This window comes from Maylandia zebra, linkage group LG17, assembly GCF_041146795.1.
Source record: "Maylandia zebra isolate NMK-2024a linkage group LG17, Mzebra_GT3a, whole genome shotgun sequence".
NCBI lineage: Eukaryota > Metazoa > Chordata > Actinopteri > Cichliformes > Cichlidae > Maylandia > Maylandia zebra.
This window is the reverse complement of record NC_135183.1, coordinates 34057948-34078952: the sequence shown is the minus strand read 5'-3', so window position 1 is coordinate 34078952 and position 21005 is coordinate 34057948. Positions and strand designations below refer to the sequence as shown.

At 40.5% G+C, this 21005-nt stretch overlaps 1 protein-coding gene across 4 annotated transcripts in view; it reads left to right on the top strand.

Annotated features, from left to right (window-relative positions):
* The window catches only part of ahcyl2b (adenosylhomocysteinase like 2b), a 50159-nt gene that overhangs the window by 16617 nt on the left and 12537 nt on the right, over nucleotides 1-21005 (top strand). For 3 of the 4 annotated variants that reach the window (XM_004560820.3, XM_076875900.1, XM_012921754.3), the window contains exons 2-7: nucleotides 15513-15621; nucleotides 18796-18939; nucleotides 19222-19322; nucleotides 19416-19518; nucleotides 19676-19770; nucleotides 20010-20116. In XM_004560820.3, the coding sequence (XP_004560877.1) occupies nucleotides 15513-15621; nucleotides 18796-18939; nucleotides 19222-19322; nucleotides 19416-19518; nucleotides 19676-19770; nucleotides 20010-20116 (659 nt within the window). Of the gene's footprint in view, nucleotides 1-13924; nucleotides 14078-15512; nucleotides 15622-18795; nucleotides 18940-19221; nucleotides 19323-19415; nucleotides 19519-19675; nucleotides 19771-20009; nucleotides 20117-21005 lie in introns of those variants that run through there. The other variant, XM_004560822.4, reaches the window with a different exon arrangement.

Below are 21005 nucleotides of genomic sequence, written 5' to 3'. Positions count from 1 at the left end.
TGCTTCATGCCCTGGAGGACGGGGCTGTGGCCCCCCACACCCTCTAGCAGATCATTACATGAACACACGGGTACACACGGGTGATCACACCCACAAACTACACCCTTTTGGCTCCTACCTCAAAGCACACTGTGTTCTGTTGATCTTATGTGCTGCACAATAATGTTTAATATTTAGTATTTACTGTCATATTCCCATATATCATTGTGATGCTGTTTATTCTATTACTCTTGTTCTCTTCTGCTTGTTTTCTTTTTTTCTTTCTCAGCAGGTGATCCAGGTGATTGATATATGCATTTTTTCTTTCTTTTTTTTTTCTTTCTGCTCATTCTGTTGTTTTTTGTTTTTTGCCCTTCTCCCCCGTCCCTCTTCTCAGCTGTTTCTCTTTCCCTCTTTCTTTCTCCCCTTCTTTCCCCCAGTCAAATCTGTCCCGTATTCAGTAAGTGAAAATAAAATAAACAATAAAAGGTGAATCAAATGGACCATTACGGCAAGGCTGGGATGGTCAATTTGGTAAAGTAAATCCGTTGGGCATCTTTCTTTGCCTTTAGACAACAATTCTGATGGCAAAAGAGCCAAACGGGACAGGCAAAAAAAAAAAAAAAAAAAAAAAAAAAAATGGTTTCTCTGCCTTTTACTTGCTTGTCTGGTTTGTGTGTCTGCTTCTGCTTTGCCAGAGCTTGCAGACTACAGAGCCATTTCAGTAAAAGCCAGGCGTCTGCCAGAGTTCTGCCCCTGTTTTTGTGTCTGGCCTTTCCTGTGGCGTGAGTTCAGACACGATCTTAGCCACAGGCTTGTTTTTCAGATGGTTATTGTTTTGCTCCATGGTGCAGGTTGTTCTCTCCAACTATTGTTTTCTTTCTTTTTTTTCATTTTTTGTAGAAAAATCTATGCATGGGTAAGAAACCCTACTCTGTCGCCTTTAATTTCACTCTGACAAAGGCAGTTTCTCATTACAAAAGCAAAATGGACTCTTCCTTTCATGCCTGTTAAACATGTTGGTCAGTAACTTAACTTTTGTCTATGGAAGTGCCAGTGACATGCAACATTGCACAGTATTTAGACATCAGGCAAAGATGAGACTGATGGCACCCTTTAATGCAGATGTTACCTCCCTGAAGGCCGAGCAAAGATCGACAGACGGTCTGCTGCTTGCATGCGATCCAGCGGTAGCGCAGCCTGGGTGTATGACAGGCCGAGCTGTCTTCAACAGCCTCAATTGTCAGCCAAAATGTCAGTCAGCAGCGTTGTGCGTGCTTGAAGATCCAGCCACCTGTTAGCTCTGTCTGGTTGATAACATTGTTCACAAGGTGGATAAACTGTGATGGTTCAGTGTAGATGTTGTGAGAATAATAGAAAAAAATGGAAAAATTCTTTCATTTTTTATTTTCGTTTTTTAAAGACTTGTCCGTCAGTACAGTTTGACTTAAATCTGAGGCTGCTGTAATCCAGCCAAGCTGTGGGCTGTGTTTGATCTCACTTCAATTACAGAGGCAGGGAAATGTGTAAAGAGAGGGAGAGCGACATAAGAAGAAAAATATATTTTTAAAATATTGTCGACACCTCTCTGTCTGCTGCAGTCTATTATAGGTTTTCTTCTACACAAACACAATAGTAATCCAAGAATAGCAAGTAAAACCACTGAGAAGCATGTCCACAGCTCTTACATGTGGCATCCAAGAGCAGCTTACAAAACAAGCACATAATAAACTGTGGTCGGCTCCACTCTGAATCAAGATTGTTTACGGAGGAAGAGTTGTAACAAGAATGGAGTAAAAAGAGAGAATCATTTATGGTCTCTTTTTAGTTGCTTCCTTTAGGACTGCACGTCCTCTACGGAGTGCTGCAAAGCAAGACATCCGTTGCTTTGTCTAGTACACTTCATAAAAGCCTGAAGGACTTCCTCTGCTTTAAGAACCAAGGCCAAAACACACTGTTAACAAGATGTTGTAACAATACGTGTTTCCACCAAGGTGTCTTGACAGCTCTTTGGCTTCTTTATAGTGACACACTGCTAATATCAAGAGGTCATAAAAGCTCCCGTTTCAACAATGGTGAAGTATTGAACAGTTATCGAAAACGTTAACCTTGCTGGCACACATATTAATGTTAGCCACCCAACTCCTAGCAATTACCATTAATTGTGAGTCACAAGCTAGTGTACTCCTGGTGCCAGGTGTTGTGCCAAAAAGTGATTTCCAGTGCTTGCGAAAAACTGTTGTAAATTACTTGTTGGCCTGTAATCTGTCAAATACATGTCAAACAAATCTCTCATGAATGATTAGATGCCATTATGAGCCAGAACATAGATACCTTTCACAATATTAAAGCTGTAATCAGTTCTTAGCAAAGTGACATTAATCACGTAAACATTATCATTGACATTAAAAATGTCTTTTTCAGAGGCGTTCTGGCCAAGAGGAGAGCAGCAATTTGAATGAATATAACAAAACGGTTCTATAAAGATATTTTAAGTGGCCATAAAGGACCCAATTGATTATAATGTAGATCACAATGGTAGGGACAACAAGTCAGAGCCATAGAGATACTTGAAGAACAGGTCATTTCTTCATTTTATGTATAATGCCTTAATAAGTCATGCTAAGTAGAGCCTATTTTGCAATGTGAGCAAATGTATTAGATAATAATAATAATAAAAAAAAAAAAACAGAAACATTGGGAATCACTTTGTGGCAGATTATTACTTTTTGGCACATCACCGGTCCCAAGCATGGATAATTGGCATGTTTGCATCAGGAAGCGCATCTGGCATAAGATCTGTGTCAAATGAAACCTATGGATCCATCCACTGTTGCAACCTCTGTGGAAATAAGGGAGCAGTCAGAAGAACCTTCATCTAATATCCACATAAGCTTTTTGATTTTAACTTGTTGTCTAATAAGTTAACATTCATGTAGTACTGTGTTTGATATTCTAGTGTCCAGCCTTGTTGGATTATTACCTGTGTTAAGTGACTAAGAGATGGATGCCCAAGCTTGTGGCATTCAAAAACTACATTTCCCCAAAGGACCATTTACACACATAATAATTACCTATAAATGTTTTTGACCACATTGCATGAGTTGTTGCAGATGCAGATCAATTTTACAAGATATTTCTTTTTGTAATATATAGGGAGCATTTGGGTTAATTTTAATATTAGATTATATTGTATGCATGAGCATTTTGCTTTTACAACCTTTGGCACATGGGTAGGGTTCCTACTGTTTTTAACTCTGAGTTAAAGTCTCTACTTTTAACTAAATGACTCCCAGATTGGGGACAGTCTGACAGAAGCACTTTTAGGATTTGGTTTTGAGGACATTACCAGATATTTGTGTGGTGCGTTAAGCTGTTAACAGGACATGTTCCTTGTTTTCTTTCCTTTTTTTTTTTTTTTAAATGTCACCACTCAGTTTTCCAGACCTTATGGCAGACATTTGAACAAAGCTATTAAAAGCTCTCTGGCACTTTGATTTAAGAGAAGTGATCCTTGCTCTTAGTCTGATCTGATCCGCTTGTTTTCTCCTTTGAACTTTGTTCAGTCATCATCACCTATAATTATGTTATTATGACATAAAAACCTGATAGCCAGTCCAGCACCATGGAACAACGATCACAAAGCTTTGGTACCTGGTAAGGTGTTGAAAAAAACATTTGCAGTGAGGGGGAAGGGTGTCTTTCCTAACTAGCTTATACTCTGGAAGAGCTTAAATGAGCATGCTATCTTGTGTAGATTGCATCATTAAAAGACACCATAAGCAAGAATTTTATTCCTAAAGTCACTGACGTAATGCTTCGTGCTCATGTTTCCCTTCCTCCGTCCTGCCCAGGCTGCTGTTTTATTATAATGTTTTTGCTTAAAACTTGTGTTTGGCTAAGACAAGTCTGCTATTTATATACCTCTCAAAAACTATAATTAGCAAACTGTTCATTTTCTTCTGTTTTATGGTGGTAAAATATAACTTGCTATAATATCAGGATATGACTTCTGTAAAAATATCAGCACAGAAATACATTTGAAGCAATTGAGATTTCCCCCAGAGAAGAGCAGCAGCAAAGGAGGTATAAACAGCAAGTTTCCTACTGGCCTTATGGAGAATACTTCCTTCCCTCTTCTCCTCTTGGGTTTCCTCTCAAAGGACTGTGCATCAGGCTTCTACAGGCCTAGCTTAGGTTACCTCAACTGTTTACCTTCCTTCTTTTACATAGACACTAGGGGTAGGTAATATGTCAGTCACTGTCACTTCAATCATCAGTGATTGCTAATATATCAGTGGAGGAGCTAAGTGTGTCCTGGCTTATGGTTGCTTGTGCTGGCAAGCTGTGGGTACTAAAAGAAGGATGAAGGGTGCTTTAGAGCCTCTAAATAAACAAACAGGTGGCGATAGCATATGCTGGTAAATGTTCATAGGAGAACCCATCAACCATACTAAAACAGTCTAGCAATTATACTGTTTTACTGTTGCTATAATTGTAATATATACACACGTCCCTCAGTCTTGTCCCTTCATTCTGAGGCTCAGTCTGTGTGTGACTTTTTATGGTGTAATAAAAGTACTTAAAAGTCTGTTCATACTTGAAACCCTTAAATTCACCTCTTGAATATTTATCAAATGTGGATCCCCATAATTATAACGGCACCCTAACATATTAACTCTACAAGTCTCCTCATGATCCTGCTGGAAGTTTCTAAATAAATGTCCATTTTCTTCCCCTCATCCGAAGTTGGCTTGCTTTGGTAGCAGGCTGAGGAGGGTTTTCCAGGCACCCTTTTTCCTAGCAGTATAGCAGGTTCATCCTAGGGGATTGTGGGACACTCCCAGACCAAATGAGCAATATAGTCCTGCGTCTATCCTGCTGTCTCCTCTCAGCCGGGCGAGTGCAGACCTCAGGGAGAATTTTGACCTCCAGATCAGCTCTCTGTTCACCACAGCAATCTGGTACAGTGCCCGCATTACTGCTGATATTGCAGCAATACACACTTCCACCTGTCGCTCCACCTTCCCATCACTCATTAACAAGATCCCAGGATACTTAAAACTTGCTTGGGTTATCCATCCTTCCAAAAAGCTTGCAATGTGCACACTGGGTGTTTTTACTTGTTTACCAGTATAGCTGTATTTGAAAACCTGCATAAAATTATAACTGTTATACTGTTAAATACTCATCGGAGCTGTTGGGTGAGTTTTATCCATTTTGGGGATGCGCACAATCCAACAGTGTCATTCAGATGACCACACATGGGGTCTCAGTATCTCTGACACAAACATTCACTGTTTGCTCCATGAGAACAATGGCTCTTTGGTTTTAGGTGGAGGAGCATTAAATGATATGGCCCATGATCATCTACATAAGTGCTTTGGGGCCCAGAAACATCAGACAAAGGTTTTAAGCTGGTTTGTGATTATTTGGTCAGCATCATGTATTTTTAGAGTGGTAATTATAGATGGTTGGCAGTTTGAACAGCTGCAGTGAGGCGATAAAAATTGACAGGTTATGTGGGAGTGAGTGAATAAGACTTCAATTATGAGAGACAGGGCTCAAGTCTTCTTTTGCCTCAATCCTTTATATACCCACTCCTCTTCCTCACTCAGCCCCTGTCTCTTTCTGTTCCTGATGTGGCTAAAACTTTTATAGATGATGACACGTGCAGTTCGAAGGCAAGATTTGACACCAGATTGGAGAACGGACTGACAAGTGTCCACACAGATGCAAAGCAAAAAATAAATAAGTGTAAAAAACAGACCAGCTCAAGGTGATTGCAAATTGTGCCACTGTAAGAAAGGAAAAAAAAAAAGGCACAATAAAAAGAACTTTTGCAGCACCGATCCTGGCAAATGGAGCCAACGTGAGCTGGCCAATTTTCCCTGTCATCATCATTAAATTTCAATTTTCTTTCTAGTACATTACCTTCTCATCAGTGTTTGTTAGCATGCTCCTCTCTGTCTGTCTCCTTCTGTCTTTCACTTACGATTACTCATTTTGGAACACATGCCAATCTGTGTAGAAGCCTCACACCGTGAGACGAGAGGCTCCGTATCTGTTTATTATTCACGTCAGTTAGCACCTGAAGCAGGTCGAATGGGAAATGAACATCCACCACCGTATGCTGATGAGATCTGGATAGGCTGACAATTTTATCTCATGTGTGTGCCAATGAGGCAGTCTTGTGGGCCGTGTAATAGAGATGCCATAAGGTTTGAATCCTTTCCAAGCAAGTTAGCAATTGAACGTGAGATGGTTACTTTCTAATGAAAGTCCACAGTTCAACTCAGTAGGTTCAGTGCGGTCGTTGCTGCAGGGGTCGCCGCTGCAGGGGTCACCGCTCCAGCCCATTACCCCGTCGTGTGACCGAGATCAATGGTTCGGAAAAACACAGATTTGATCTCTTCTGGTGTGAAGCCACCTTTGAAAAAACAAAAAAATTAAAACAAAACTCAAGCTGCCAAACCATACACACGGCTCATCGAAAGAGCTGCTTGCTTTGCTCTCGTTTCTAGCCAAACATCTGATTTACGGGAACTCGAATGTTTTTAGAAGAAATTTGCATGCAGAGCCTTCAGAAACACAGCTGTGAAGACATCACTGTATGTTTTGCATTGTGTAGCATAGCATGCCAGCTTGTGTCCCTACAGTCACAGCTGAGTACACACACAGCCTTTATTTGTGAAATATTTTTCCTTGTTGGAAAAACTACAACCCCCCCTACAACCCTCTCAGTATTTCCTACAGAGCGATGTTTTAAAACTGCACGTTTTTGCTCGAACAGCCACCCAAACTGCAAGTTGAATATGTAAAAGAATTGATTAGCAAAGTAATTGTTTGCATTTTAATCACTTTTTGAAGATGTTTTGTTGCTAGTGGACATTCAGGGCTTCAGTTGCCCGACTGTAAAATGTCAATCATTAGTATCTTGCACTGTCATTGGTAGTCACTTCAATAATTTGCCCTGAAGTTTATCTTAAAACGTGTCCATTTCACCTGAGTGCACACAACAGTCTCTGTCTGAAGTCTCAGTTGAATTTGATTAATTACCACTAGAATTTTACCCTTCATGCAGGATTTTTCAGACAAAGAATACATTTTATTGATTTATTTTTTATGACCCTACAAAGTTTTCATCCTGAGACAGAAAAATCAGCAGCATCGAAGTACTTAATTTTTTATTCCATATTGATTTTCCATATTGATACTAAAGTTTGAATCTCAGTGACATCAATGTCATGTTTTCTGAAAATCATGTGAATGTGGTAACTTGAGAAAGATATGACCTAGGATTTTCTAATCTAATTGACATAGGTGCTTCTCCTAAAAGGCTGAGGGATAGCGCTGAGGGCCATCAGTATTTTGAAACCAATTTTGTTAATCTGGGTTTCATTTATGAAGCATAAAGATATTTTGGTTTATGAAATGGTCAACAAAGACTTACTGCCTTTTAGAATGTTAAACCATCACATCTGATTTTTGTGTTGCCCTGAAAAGGCATTTCAAAGCTGGGAAAATTCCTGATGAACCTGAAGTACCTCAGGTTCTTTCAGCCAAAGGGAACATTTTGTACTCCCACACACGCACACAGAAAGGCATATTGGGCAGGACTCTTTGGCTCCCCACAGTTATCAGGTGTTGTGGGGATGCCGAATAAGCCCTCCCTCCCTTCCTGTTGGCTTGTCAATCAGTGGCAAAGGCCAGCACTGAAGACACCAGGCTTAAAGTCTGCACGGTCATTGTCCCGTCACCTCACTGCTGGTTTAAAGTCCTTGTTCGAGGCATACGTGTTATGATGTGTGACTAAACATCAAATTAATCTTTAAAGCTTTCGTCTAGAATTCCTTGAAATACTCAGAAATGGCTAAACATTAATTTTAGAAGATGAAATGTTTTCCTTGGTGGAGTGATGTCAAAGGCAGAGTGCAGAGCTTGGCATTTTGCACTTGCTCTGTGCTTTGTTCTGAGCAGAAATGTATTACAAAAATATTAAGTGACCAACGTCATTACAAGCCACTTAGCAGTTAGAGCCAAGCTTTTAGCTTTGGTTTGTGCTTGGTCTCTTTATTGGCTTATTTATGTGTTTTTTATTCAAGATTGCAGGGTGCCATTTTTTTTAAGGTAGTTAGCTGGTGTCTCATCTTTTGCAGCTTTCATACCAAAAAACAACCAAACTGGTTAAAAGAGGGAGGCATTTTTTTCCTCCTGCTGCTGGAGCTGAAAAGCCTGCTGTACTCAAGACTTCAGTGAGCATGGGTGTATTTTCTTTCCCTCAAACAAAAAACCACCAGCTGTTCTGACCTTCTGTGCTAGTCAGAAGAAAGCTTGCTTAAAAGTGAGTGTGGTCTTAGAGAGGAAGAGAGTAGGATAGGGCATAAATGTTTTTTGTTTTTTTGAGAGCGGGTGAACTAAAAAAATTCTTCAAGGCCCCAAAAGATAAATGATGATCATTTTTAACTGTGAATCATGCCACGTTATTCTACTAGAATCAGAGAATAACAATATGGTGTGTGGTGGTGGTCAGAGGGCCCGGTGGCGCCAGTGTCCGGCAGCCTCGCCTCTGTCAGTGCGCCCCAGGGTGGCTGTGGCTACAATGTAGCTTGCCATCACCAGTGTGTGAATGTGTGTGTGAATGGGTGGATGACTGGATATGTAAAGCGCTTTGGGGTCCTTAGGGACTAGTAAAGCGCTATATAAATACAGGCCATTTACCATTTACCATACTGTTATCTGTAGAGGAGGGAACAGGTGGAGATATGCTCTGGAGAAAAGAGGATTGACGGTGGATGACTTTGGCTGGTCAACCATCCAAAGCTACAGATGAGCACAAGAGAGGTGAAGAAGAGAGTGCAGGCATGTGGAGGGGTTGGAGAAGAGCGTTGGCGTTAATCGTAACAAATGGTACCAAGGTTAAAGGGCATGTTTAAGAGATGGCAGTGAGACCTGCTATGATGGTGGTTTATGATGTATGGATATGATGGATGTGGCAGGGTATCCTCCCAAGGTTTTGTTCAGAATGACTAGGATGGAAAGGATTAGAAATGAGTACATCAGAGGGAAAGCTCAGGTTGAGCGGTTTAGACGCAAATAGAGGCAAAGCTGAGTTTGGAAATGTGCAGAGCAGATAGCAGACATCTGGGTGGAAAAGATGAAGCTATGAGGTAGGAGGGAAGGTGAAGGGGGTTGGCATGACAAGAGGATGCTAGGGATAGGTTGAAATGGAGGCAGATGATTACCTGTAGTGACCCCTAAAGTGAGCAGCAGAAAGAAGGTAAAGATGTCAGCGTATAGCTGTACCTTAAAGAGCTGTAAATCCTCTTATTGACATTCACAAGCCAAAGCAGGTATAAGGCAAGTGCACTGTTGTATTGATATGTTGTATATCTTCAAAGTGTATTTGTATACAAAAACATGACAAACATGTTTTTTTTTTGTTTTTTTACAGTGTATTCATAAGTGCTAAATATTGCTATCTTCACCTCTGTGATTAATAACAGAGCATGTTTGTTAAGTCACTTGTCACTTCAAATTTCTGTTGATAGTCTAGCAGGATGAGATGAATCCACGGTGTTTGTGGGGAAATCAAAACAGTACCATATCTCGTCAGATCTGATGCTGCATCTGTGTCTGTTTTCATTTTCTCTCTCCCAGAGGGGTCTCTGTTTTTTCACAACGCCAGCCTAGATGTTCTTTGCGCTGTACCACAGTTCCCTTGGCACTCAGCTAGCTTGTTGACTGTGTTCAACGGGAGATTCCCCCCACCCAGTTCTAAAACATGTCGTCTTACCACAAATTTAAAACAAATCTGTCATTTCCAGAGGGCTGCAGAGCCCAGCTGAATGTGCCAGGAGCCAGGATTTAGATGTTGTGATATTTATGGTTTCATTGTGGGTATCGCCATATGAATTACATAAACAGATGGGGCATAAAGCCTGCGTGTTTGATCTCTGATGTTAGATGTCAGATGTATTCCAGCATGGATGCTTCGCAGCACTTTAGGGCTTCCATTTAGAGTTAAGGGGTTATAGATTATTAGGAGTTAAGCTTAGGCCTCCACCCCAACCCCACGACTGGAAAGATTATATTTGTCCTCCAGCGAGCACAAACATATAAAACGATGCTGCATCTGTGTCTGTCCAATTCAGCATAAGAGCTCAATAGCATCTTATACTGAATTGGAATAGCCCATTCAAAGACACTTGTAACAAAGGAGCACATGGCTTTAAATAGAGCTCTTTTCATCTCTTTTCCTCATTGTGCACATGCGTCTATATAAGCGACTGCTAGAAAACAAGTGCATACCAAGTGCTCCTCATCCCCTTTCTTCTGTGGTTGTATTGGTGGCTCATGGTCACTGCCGGATACACGATTGTGTCCCATGTGAGCAAGTGCTGAATATTGAACATGTATTATTCATAAATCATTAGCTACCCAATCAATCTGTTATGTAAAAGAGTTCCTGCGGGGTGTGAAAGCTGGATAGAAAGTGGAAGATTAGGAATGTCATGGAGGGGAAAGCCAAGAGATGAACATTGTTGCTTAAGGCAGATTAGTCTGAAATATTTTTATTACCTGCATACAACCCACATCACAACACGAACTCCACGTTTATGGCTCTTCCAGTGTCGCAACCTGCAAACATGCTGGAGTTCTGCAGCAGTGCCGGTGCTGTCTGAAAGGAAACCTAGTATAAAAAAAGTGAGTGATTCTTATAGAGCCAGGTGATAAAACGATAAAAATAATTATCGTGCAAAAACTTTCCAAGATGGCATTACTAAACAAGGTCAATATAAACTGCATGGAGCTTATCCAAATCCTTTTTTTTTTTTTTTTTTTTTACTGACAACACTGAAGGCCAATGACAGTAAGAATAGTCAGCACATGTGCTAACGTTTGGGCTGCTACACACTACAGTATATTAGGAATTCGAGTGAGATAAAAGAGAAAATGAGAACAAAGACTGTTATTGAAAAATCAAACGACTTTGTTACCAAATATGACACTGCAGTGGATACAACCTGATACTCAAAGGATTAGGACACTATTGAGGAATTAATGTGGCGATATTTTGGCTATTTAAAGTCTGACAAAGAAGCAGAGCAGTATACACTGTAAACTGTGTTGAAAACATGTTTCCACAATGGCGGCTTACACACATTACAAGACACGATGTCGGTAAACATGGTCCAAAATGTCATATTTTAAGCAGCTGAGTGCAAAGCGCACACCTGGCCCATTTATGAGCCTCACTACCCAGTACTGCACTTCATGTGGCCAACAATTTGAAAGAGTTTGTCTATATACTACAACAGTATTTATTTAAAATACAGTTACAGTGTTGCAGTACATTTATCATGTTCAGCTTATGACAAACTCATGAAGTTCATTTTGGTTTAAATATATATATATCGTGATTATATATCAATATTGACTGATGTGAGGAGGGAAAATCACCAAGATTTTTTTTCTCCATTTTTACCCAGTCTTGGATCATTATATGAGAGACTATTACAGACATATATATTGTAAATAATCAGAGGATACTGAATTACACAGTGGCCTTTCTTCTCCAGGTATTTGACAAATTGAATGACATTGACACACAAAAGCTGTTTGCCTCTGAAAATAGCTTTTTATATGTTGGGACTTGTACAGCCATTCCTGAGTGGCTAATATATGAGCACAGGAGGAGCATGCTGCTGACTCCATTCGCTGTTTTCACTGCCTTCAGCTACAAGTGTCTTTTGGGTTCTTTGATCTCAAATCACTGTGGGCCTTCACCTCAACCATCCCCAATTTTGCCTAAAAATATTATGTTCCCATTTTTGGACTTCTATATAATGATTTTTTTATTTCAAATACTTTTCGAAATACTTTTGTCAAACCACTTGCAGCAATTTTCTTGTTGTTTTTGTTTGAACATGAATATCTCAAAAACTAAAGATACAAACCTGAAATTTTCAGTGCCCTTTCTTACCATCAAAATGAATCAATAGCTGTGAAATTGGGATAGACAGATCAAAAAACGTCTCAGTATTGAGGACTAAAAAAAAACAAAAAACTTAAGCAGTCTTATAAAGCCCCGTATTTGACCGCAGACTCATTAGAATTAAACATTAAAAAGATGTCAAAACACAATTGGTGACAATTTCTGAATAGTATATAGTTGAATTTCACAATAATGCAAAACAAAACATGCTGAATACATTTTTACATGAAATTCTTAGTCAAAAAAAGAAGAAAATGCTATTTTCTTCATTACACTTGTTCAAGCTGTGGACCATAAAATGTTTATGCAAATCAGAGATGGTCAAACTGAAAATAGTTTATTATTTGAGATTGAAGGACCATCTTAGAATCTGTCAGGTTACTGTAAAGTCATCTCTAATCTAACCAGTATGTGATCACTCATAACAACAGCCCTTCATTCAGACTTGCCACTCGTGGTGAGCAGTAAGCTGCAGGAACACCTAACCAGAATTTGGCTGACGGGTTATTGTACGCGGATGAGCACCAGCTCATTCATTACTTTGAGTTTATTTGCAGACTTTTATTGCCACAAGCTGAAATACAGATTTAAACCTTTTCTCACAGATGAGGTGTTTAGCACTGCAAGCAGAATTGGTCTATAAATGGCGCTGTGTCATTCACATATAAGCCACTTTGAATTTTATGATCCTGCCCCTCGCACCCAGTGTCTGAGTGAGAGAGCTGATTTCTGATTGAGACTCGAGCTCAGAGACATATGTTATAACTTGACTATGTACACTTGTAATTTGTGCATGGCTGTCTGTTAATGCATGCACTGGATTAATAGACTTGAGCTATGGTAGAAGTGGTGCATAAATATTACTGGATTCACACTGATAAGATTGCAGGTGTGCCAGCGATGGAAAAGTGACAGATTTCACTGATTCACATTCATATAGTATGCATTTAATGGAAAGGAGTTTTAATAGCTTTTAGACAATGCTTACCCCATACCTTAGTAATAAAAACCCTGTTAATTCTGTGCTTTTCAAAGATTAGCTAGGGAATAGAAATCAGAACTGAATGGGTTACGTTTGGGTTGTTCTTCTCATGCTGTTTGCTTGTTCTCATTTTACACAGGAATAAGTGAACCACTGTGCCATTCTCTCTGGCAGTAGCCCCTGTTTCCTTTGTGCCCTGTGGTAATCTTGTCCCAAAAAACATCCAATAAGCCCTCTATCCCCAGCTCCTAAAATGACCTGCAATCCTTCAGTGCAACTCTGAGCTCTTAAAGCCCCTCATTTAATCTCCCATCCAATAAACTTTCGAGACCAGCATACCCATTACAGGTTGCATGAGGTCAGCGATGTTTGCACCAATGGCTGCCCTTGTAAATAACATAAAGCAGCAGTTCTGACTTGTTCTGCTTGTGTTGTTTTGGAATCTTCTATGTTCCAAAGAACAACAGTTTAATCCTCATATTTTTATTTATTTATCTTCTTGTATGATGGCCATTTTTAATCACAGTGCTGATAAGAGTGGAGCTCAAAGGATCAATCGAAATTACTTCCTTTCAAGATTAACTGTAATCACTGTAGTTTTTAACCTAACCTCTTCTTCTGTATGCTAATGAGCATTTCCATTCATTAAGAGAGTTTATAAGGATGTATAGATGGCTCATTCCAGTCCTTTTCTATCACTGCTTCCTTTCTTAATGCTCTTAGTTTGTTGGCTACATGTCTTGGGTCAGCAAGGGCAAAGCTTAGTTTTGATGGCAGCGATTCAGCCTGCGCTTGAACAATTGACAATTAAACAAGAATACTGAGGTAGGAGAGAGGGAAGGGGAAAAAATGAAAGGAAGGGAAAACAATTCATTGCATTGTGTTGTTGGCACATGGGCGGAGCAGTTTGGGCTGGTTTACAGAAAAGGAAAGGCTAAAAAGAGGCAGAGGGCAAGAGGTGCAGCCACTGAAATGATCATTGAAAGATGATGTCCCGTCAATGCACAAGGCCCTGAATCAAACACGCACTGTACTTGGCAGTTCGTCCCACACACACACACGTGGCAATGTTGAAGAAGGAAAAGAGTGGGGAGAGCAGTGAGCGCTGTGTGAAAAAGGTAAGGAGAATGGATGAGAAGTGGATTAGTCTGATTTATGACGTGTTATTTATTGAGATTAAAATGATATTGAGAGTATCGGTGCTTGGGTGGAATTGAAATGGAAGGAGAAATGCTCAGCTAATCAGCTAGCATCCTAACCAGATAATTTGTGATGAGTTTTAACTATTTAACTTGCCCAGCTGCATGTGCAGTTTGGCTTTCTGAGAGCTTTAATGCTGCATTGCTTTCCTTTCCATGCCTGTTTATTAAGGTGCACATTTTCCAGGCTGAATCACCAGGGTTTGGGCTCTACTTAAGAAATGCCTCAGAGATCACAAAGCAAAAAATGGGGGAAATGTGTATATTGCTGATGATTTCAGATCGTAGAGGTGACTTTTGAGTGAACAGCAGCTCTCGCTCATGAAATTTACCGAATGTCTCCACACATTATGAGAATAAATAAGTCAATACATACAAAGCCTCCTGGTATTTTACTTGTACATATATGCGCGCGCGCGCGCGCGCACACACACACACACACACACACACACACACACACACACACACACACACACACACACACTCAAGAACCTGAAAATTTTCAAGGACATCTTTTTGTGAGGATGAAAATTATTTAAAAATGAGTACATGCTCAAAGAACTGATGCTCTTTCAGCTGCTTTTTTTTTTTTTTTTTTTTTTTTTTTGCCTTGTGCAACATCCATTAGACATCCATGTGGCAATGTAAAAGCCTTTCTTTCTATGAATTTATGGACACCATTATTGCTCATTTAATAAAAGCAACCTGACTAATAAAAAGAGGTTTTAATGCATATACACACACACACTGGCAGTTTTTGTTCTTGTCGTGTGGCTTTATTGTAGGAATAAGTCAGCCATTCATGTGCTGTAATATTATCACTGGATGAATTATGATGCACCAAGTCATTGGCTTTGATGCAACACTGAAAGATAGGCTCATGGTCAGTTTAGTGTCCTGAAAGCGGCAAATAGCCAAACACATCCCGCTCATTTTCACAGAACCAGAATGAACTGGTGCACCTCGCGTGGCCTTGTCACTGCTTGATAATAGCCTCATTGTCTCTTTTATCTTTCAGAGTCAGAGTGAACTCAAAGGCAGTCTCCCTCCTCAGAGACTATAGTGAACTTGTTCTCTCTCTGTTTATTGCCTGTCTTATTTATCTATTTTATTGATCTTCTCTTATCTGTAAAACATTTTTCACTCAGGATAGCATTCTCTTAATCACGAGCTTAACATGAACCTAGAGTAACCTGAGCTAAAAAGCAATCAGTTTATTAAAGATGCAAAGTTTTCTTTTCCTGGCTTTCAAATTGCTTTGTGAGTCCTGTTTGTGAATAGTTTTATTTAAATACATTTTTCAAAGCTCAATTCAGATTGCCTGAATGTTTCTGCTCTCCTTCTCCACCAACAGATCCAGTTTGCAGACCAGAAACAGGAGTTCAACAAGCGTCCCTCCAAGATCGGACGGCGCTCTCTGTCCCGCTCCATCTCCCAGTCCTCCACAGACAGCTACAGCTCAGGTAAACAGACAGATTTTATGTTTGGGTGACTCATCCTGATTATGATAGCTATTATTTTTGGTGTCAGTGTGCTCACAGTAATGTCTTGTCATCGACTCAAGTAACATTATTCTTACCTGCTCAGCTCCACTCTTCTCAGTTTGTGTCCTCATGAAACAAAGAGCACAGGAGTGAGACTTGAAAGTTGGTAGCATGGTAGAGGCTCTCACACTGAGCCAAATAAAGTCGGCCTTGTTGGGAAGTTGCGAGCAGTGGTGGAAGAAACGCTGAACAAAATATAGCAGGGCCGTGCAAGCCTTGTTGGCACAGACATCTAAGACTAAAGCAGTGTCTTTACAGCACAAAGTAAATAGACTAAAATGACCTGTTTGTTTAAGTATATAGTGCAGACTTCATCACAGTGTCTCTCTTTCGCCATACCTGCATTCCTGTCTTAAACTATAGCCTGTTACTCAATCACTTTACCTTGCTGCTTATCTGATATTCCAGGGGGATGTTAAATTTTCCATTGAGTTCCACCTGGATGAATGGTTGACTGGACTTATCTACCACTTCTGTCCTTGTGTTTCTAGCACTCTTTCTCACACTCAGACCCTGGGTTTATGTGAAACTGTGGGCCCTGTGTTAGAGGATTAGCAGGTGCTGAAGCATTGGGTGTGGCTGAAACCAAATAGGATGGGAGAGCCAAACCATCGCCCTATTGGTGATTAACTGGAAAGCTGGTAAAGATAAATATGCCAATAGTCTAAAAAGAGTTTTAGCTGGCAGCTAGTATCAGCAACTGTAAGGTGTAGTTTTATGTCTTACAGTACAAGTTTCATTGTATGTATAGATAAGGGGTTTCTTTGTTTTGTAAATTTGGTTTAAGTATGCATTGTCATGATGTTATGATTTTCTTTGGGAGTAACCAGGAGAGACAGGCTGAGTGATTTGGAGACAATACACTCTGTGTATGATTAGTTTAAGTTCAAGCTGCAACGATTTATCGAGTAACTAGGAAAAACGTGGTTGTTTAAAAAATGTTTTTTTAATCTTTTGCTTTCTTTCATCCAGAATTAATTTAACGAATAAAAGCACATAAGGTGGTTAAAGTTAGGAGTAAACGAGTCACACTGATGATGTAGAGGTCTCAAATACTCATCACTAATATAACTGATAGCTGTAGCCATAGTTTGAGTAGATTGATGCAACACTCCTGTATATTTGGAAATGGTTAACATGGCTCTGCTCAAATACCACAGAAAACAAGAAGGGACAAGGGAGCAAAGGTTCTTTATAAATCGGTCACTATAATCCTGGCTTTCCTTTCCTTCTCAGTTATCAGTCGTTTTTAAATGCGATATTGCATAAGCCACTTGGACTCGGGCTCTTTTGATGTCCTGCTGTGTGTCAGAGTCACGGGCCACATAACTTTAAACGACACCATTTAACATGATGAATTAATCTGCATGATGGCGCTAGGACAGACAGATGGATGGCAAACGGACACATGGACTGTCAGTCAGTATTAGTGCATGTGCATAATGGATCCCTCAGGTCAGGGGTGCAAAAGAAGAAGAAAAGCCCCTGCATCAGTACTTTTATTCAGAGAAGATGAGGCGTTTCGGCTCTGTAACTTCCCACTGGCACATTTGCAGACAGCTCTGTGTTTTCATAGGCGCTTGTTGGGGTCAGCTGAGAAGGCGACATTGTGTTTCTTTCCCTTTCTTTCTTCCTGTTTGAGCCTGGTTTCAGACTCCAGTACAGAATCCTTGTGCTGCTTTTTTTTCCCCGCTCTTCCTCCTCGGCTGATTCCCTGTCTTTCCTCATAATTCCCTCACTGGAGTGATTCTGATTTCTCTGATGGCTCCCACAGTACAGAGACTACAGCAAGCACCAGTCACACAGCTTCCCCCGAACCACTTTAGTTTAGGATCCTTTGATTAGGGTTCTTTTTAAAGCTGGTGGTCCTAGTCTGTAAAGCAGAACCAACACATTTACAGTACATTGTAAATAATGTCATGACAGTACAGGTTCCAGGTAAAGTTAACATGTAGCTGAAGTTTATAGCCACTGTAAAGCAGATCGAGGCTAAGGCTTCTTAGTTTGGATGTTTTTAAGCTTTTTTAGATTTTGTGTTTCTTGAGAAGAATTTCATCATGCAAAACCTTTTTCCCCCTCACCTGGTTTTGTCCCAACGTGTTTTGGAAGTAGGACGGAAGGGTATTTTTTTTTCATTGATAGATGATTTGTTTTTCAGTTTTGGGCATTTAGATTGTTTTGTTTTTTGTTTTTTGTTTTTTTTTTAAATTATTATTTCAAATCAACTCACTAATCATGTTTTACTTCATCAGCTTTTACCTGATTTAGGCACTCTGCATAGAATTTCATAGATTTTCCCAAAGAAGGCCAGGTTAAAAAAAAATAAATCTTTGGAACGTTCTCTAAGGATATCATTTACATGTACAGCCAAAAACACAGCACAGACATTGTCTTGAATTCATGGGTGTTACCCCCGGACATGAGGTGACGCTATTGTTAATCAATATCGATTGCTTGTAATGAACTAAAACGTGAAGAATTGGATTCGGGATATCCTCTTACACCCTCAAACCTTTGTTTTCCTGTCTGCACTTAAAGGCGTGTGTGATGTTGGCATCATGCACCATTTGTACTCATGGAGGAGTACACCCTGTGCACCTCCATGTATAGAAATGTACAGTACATTTGAAACCACACAATAATGCAAAGTGCAGACTGTGCATATGACTGTTTATATCACAGGTCCAGTGATACTACTCAAACATGTTTTCTTTTTATATCCAAGTGTAAATACTTAAGTCCAATAACATCCTGTGTTTACTTTCTGCTTCAGTCAGAGGTGATAAAGCTGCTAGTTTTGCTCTTAGTGGGAAAAGTTTGGCTGGCAGCTCTATGATAAATTAAAGCCTGTGGTGCCTGAAATCTGTAGGCTAACAAATTCAAGTTGCACATTTGAGTTTAATGTATTCTGATGAAACCAGAGGCTGAGAGAATCCATGTTTAGGTACAGAATACATTCAGTGTATTCTGTACTTAAACATGGATTCACAGTTTACAACTTTTTTTTGTTTTGTTTTTGGTTACAGCGGCAATATTTTGCCTCCTATGTGATGTGTTGACATGCTGACAATGCCTGTGTGTGTTTGTTTGCAGCGGCATCATACACGGACAGCTCTGATGACGAGACATCTCCTCGTGACAAACAGCAGAAAAACTCCAAGGGCAACGGCGACTTCTGCATCAAAAACATCAAACAGGCCGACTTCGGCCGCAGAGAGATCGAGATAGCTGAGCAAGGTGAACCAGCGGGCAGTAGCTTTAAAAACTGGGAACTGAGCTAAATACCAAACTGCTGTTATGACCACCATTTAAAATCAAACTCAATGTATTTCATTGACATTACTCTCTAATTACCTAGCAGAGAGCCTCGCTCATCGAGCTACTCCACCGCACGAGGCGATGGATTAGTTTTGAAGTATTAGGAGGATTAAATGATGGGAATTCCTTAATCATCCAGATCAATCCTGTATATCCACTTATGTGTATTTGTGTGTATGTGTGTGTTTCCTTTTCTTTCAGAGATGCCAGCACTGATGGCTCTGAGGAAGCGAGCCCAGGGGGAAAAACCCCTCGCTGGTGCCAAGATTGTGGGCTGCACCCACATCACTGCCCAGACTGCTGTAAGTAGTAGCAGTGCAAAACACTCACACACACTTGTTTATTTTTCTCTTCTGCCACGACGAAAACTCAAACTTGACTTGTCTTCTCCCAAGGTGCTGATGGAGACTCTGTCAGCTCTGGGCGCTCAGTGCAGATGGGCAGCATGCAACATCTACTCCACCCAGAATGAGGTGGCAGCTGCCCTGGCAGAGGGAGGTGAGGCTCAGTGTTCCCATGTGGTGACACCTGACCTTTTCTTCTCTCTTTTTTGCCGCCTAAAATATTAATGCGCTCGCTTTTCCCATCATGGTCACATTCATTGTTATTCATACACTCGTATGCAATATGTATTCAACGCTTCCTCTCTTTGTAGGTTTCAGTGTATTTGCGTGGAAGGGAGAATCAGAGGACGACTTCTGGTGGTGCATCGACCGCTGTGTCAATGTGGAAGGCTGGCAGCCCAACATGGTAGCACACCTACATATCTAAATAAAGCTTATTACAGAAAAGTTGCCTCTGTGGTTTTTACATCAAACATCAATCATTGGTAGGCCATTCATCTGTTGTGTAGTAGGTTTTTAAATGTATTTTTACGTGATGATTGTCTACCACTGTGGCTAGAAGTGAAGAAAGGGGCATTCATTATATCAGATAATTTGTTCTGCATATTCAAACATAGAAAACTTATCTTTCTGATTTCTCGTCAGATCTTGGATGACGGTGGTGACCTGACTCACTGGATTTATAAAAAATATCCCAGCATGTTCAAGAAGATCAAGGGCATAGTAGAGGAGAGCGTTACTGGTGTGCACAGGTAGGACGTGGTGTCTTTTTAGTTTAGTTTTTGTTTTTGTGTGTGTGTGTGTGTGTGTGTGTGTGTGTGTGTGTGTGTGTGTGTCATAAACGTCGATTGATCCGTTCTGATTCAACACACGAGATCCCTTTATGGTCCACTGGTTGTCCGTTCTGTATGTGTACTGAAGTCAAATCAGGTGTTTGTACATGTTGTGGGGAGATGTGATTCTGACCAATTCACACAACGTTTAAGCCGACTTGGAGCAAGGAGTGTTCGGTCACACACAGGAGAACCATAGCCTGAGAGTGTCTGCACGTTTTCCTGAGTGGATTCAGAGGAAAACCGTCCAGCTTGTAGAGCAGGACGGTTTGAGAGCCTGCACCTCTCTCTGTTACTAAGGAAATATAGAAATGAAGACATCAATAGAATCGTATTCATCAGTTCCCCTTATTAATTCTGGGTCAGTCTCTGAGTTTGGAAAAGGAGGCCTGCACAGGTTTTCAGAGTCGATGGTTGACATTAGAAAAAAAGGCTTGCATTTGTTTTGCACGTGCAAACACTCCCTGTTTAGCCAAAATAGGGTTGATCCCAAAAAACTGGATTCAGAGGAATTGATGAGGTTTTTGATTTTAGCTCGTTTTCACGGGAGAATGTTGTGCAAGAAGCCTTCCTTGCATCTTTGTTGCATGCAAAGACTCCCCATCTGTCGGTGGGCTTCTCTGCGCCAGCAGCCGCAGCAGCAGGTTGCCCTGGGTTCTGGCTTCAGCTTCACCGGGGAAAGGATGGTGCCTGCAGGCACTATAGTCGTCCTATAGAGAGAGAAAAAACGTCCGAACAACCTGCTCTCACTAGTTTGGCATGCTGGGGTTTTGTGCTTACATGTGGTCTGTGTGATAATATTTAATGC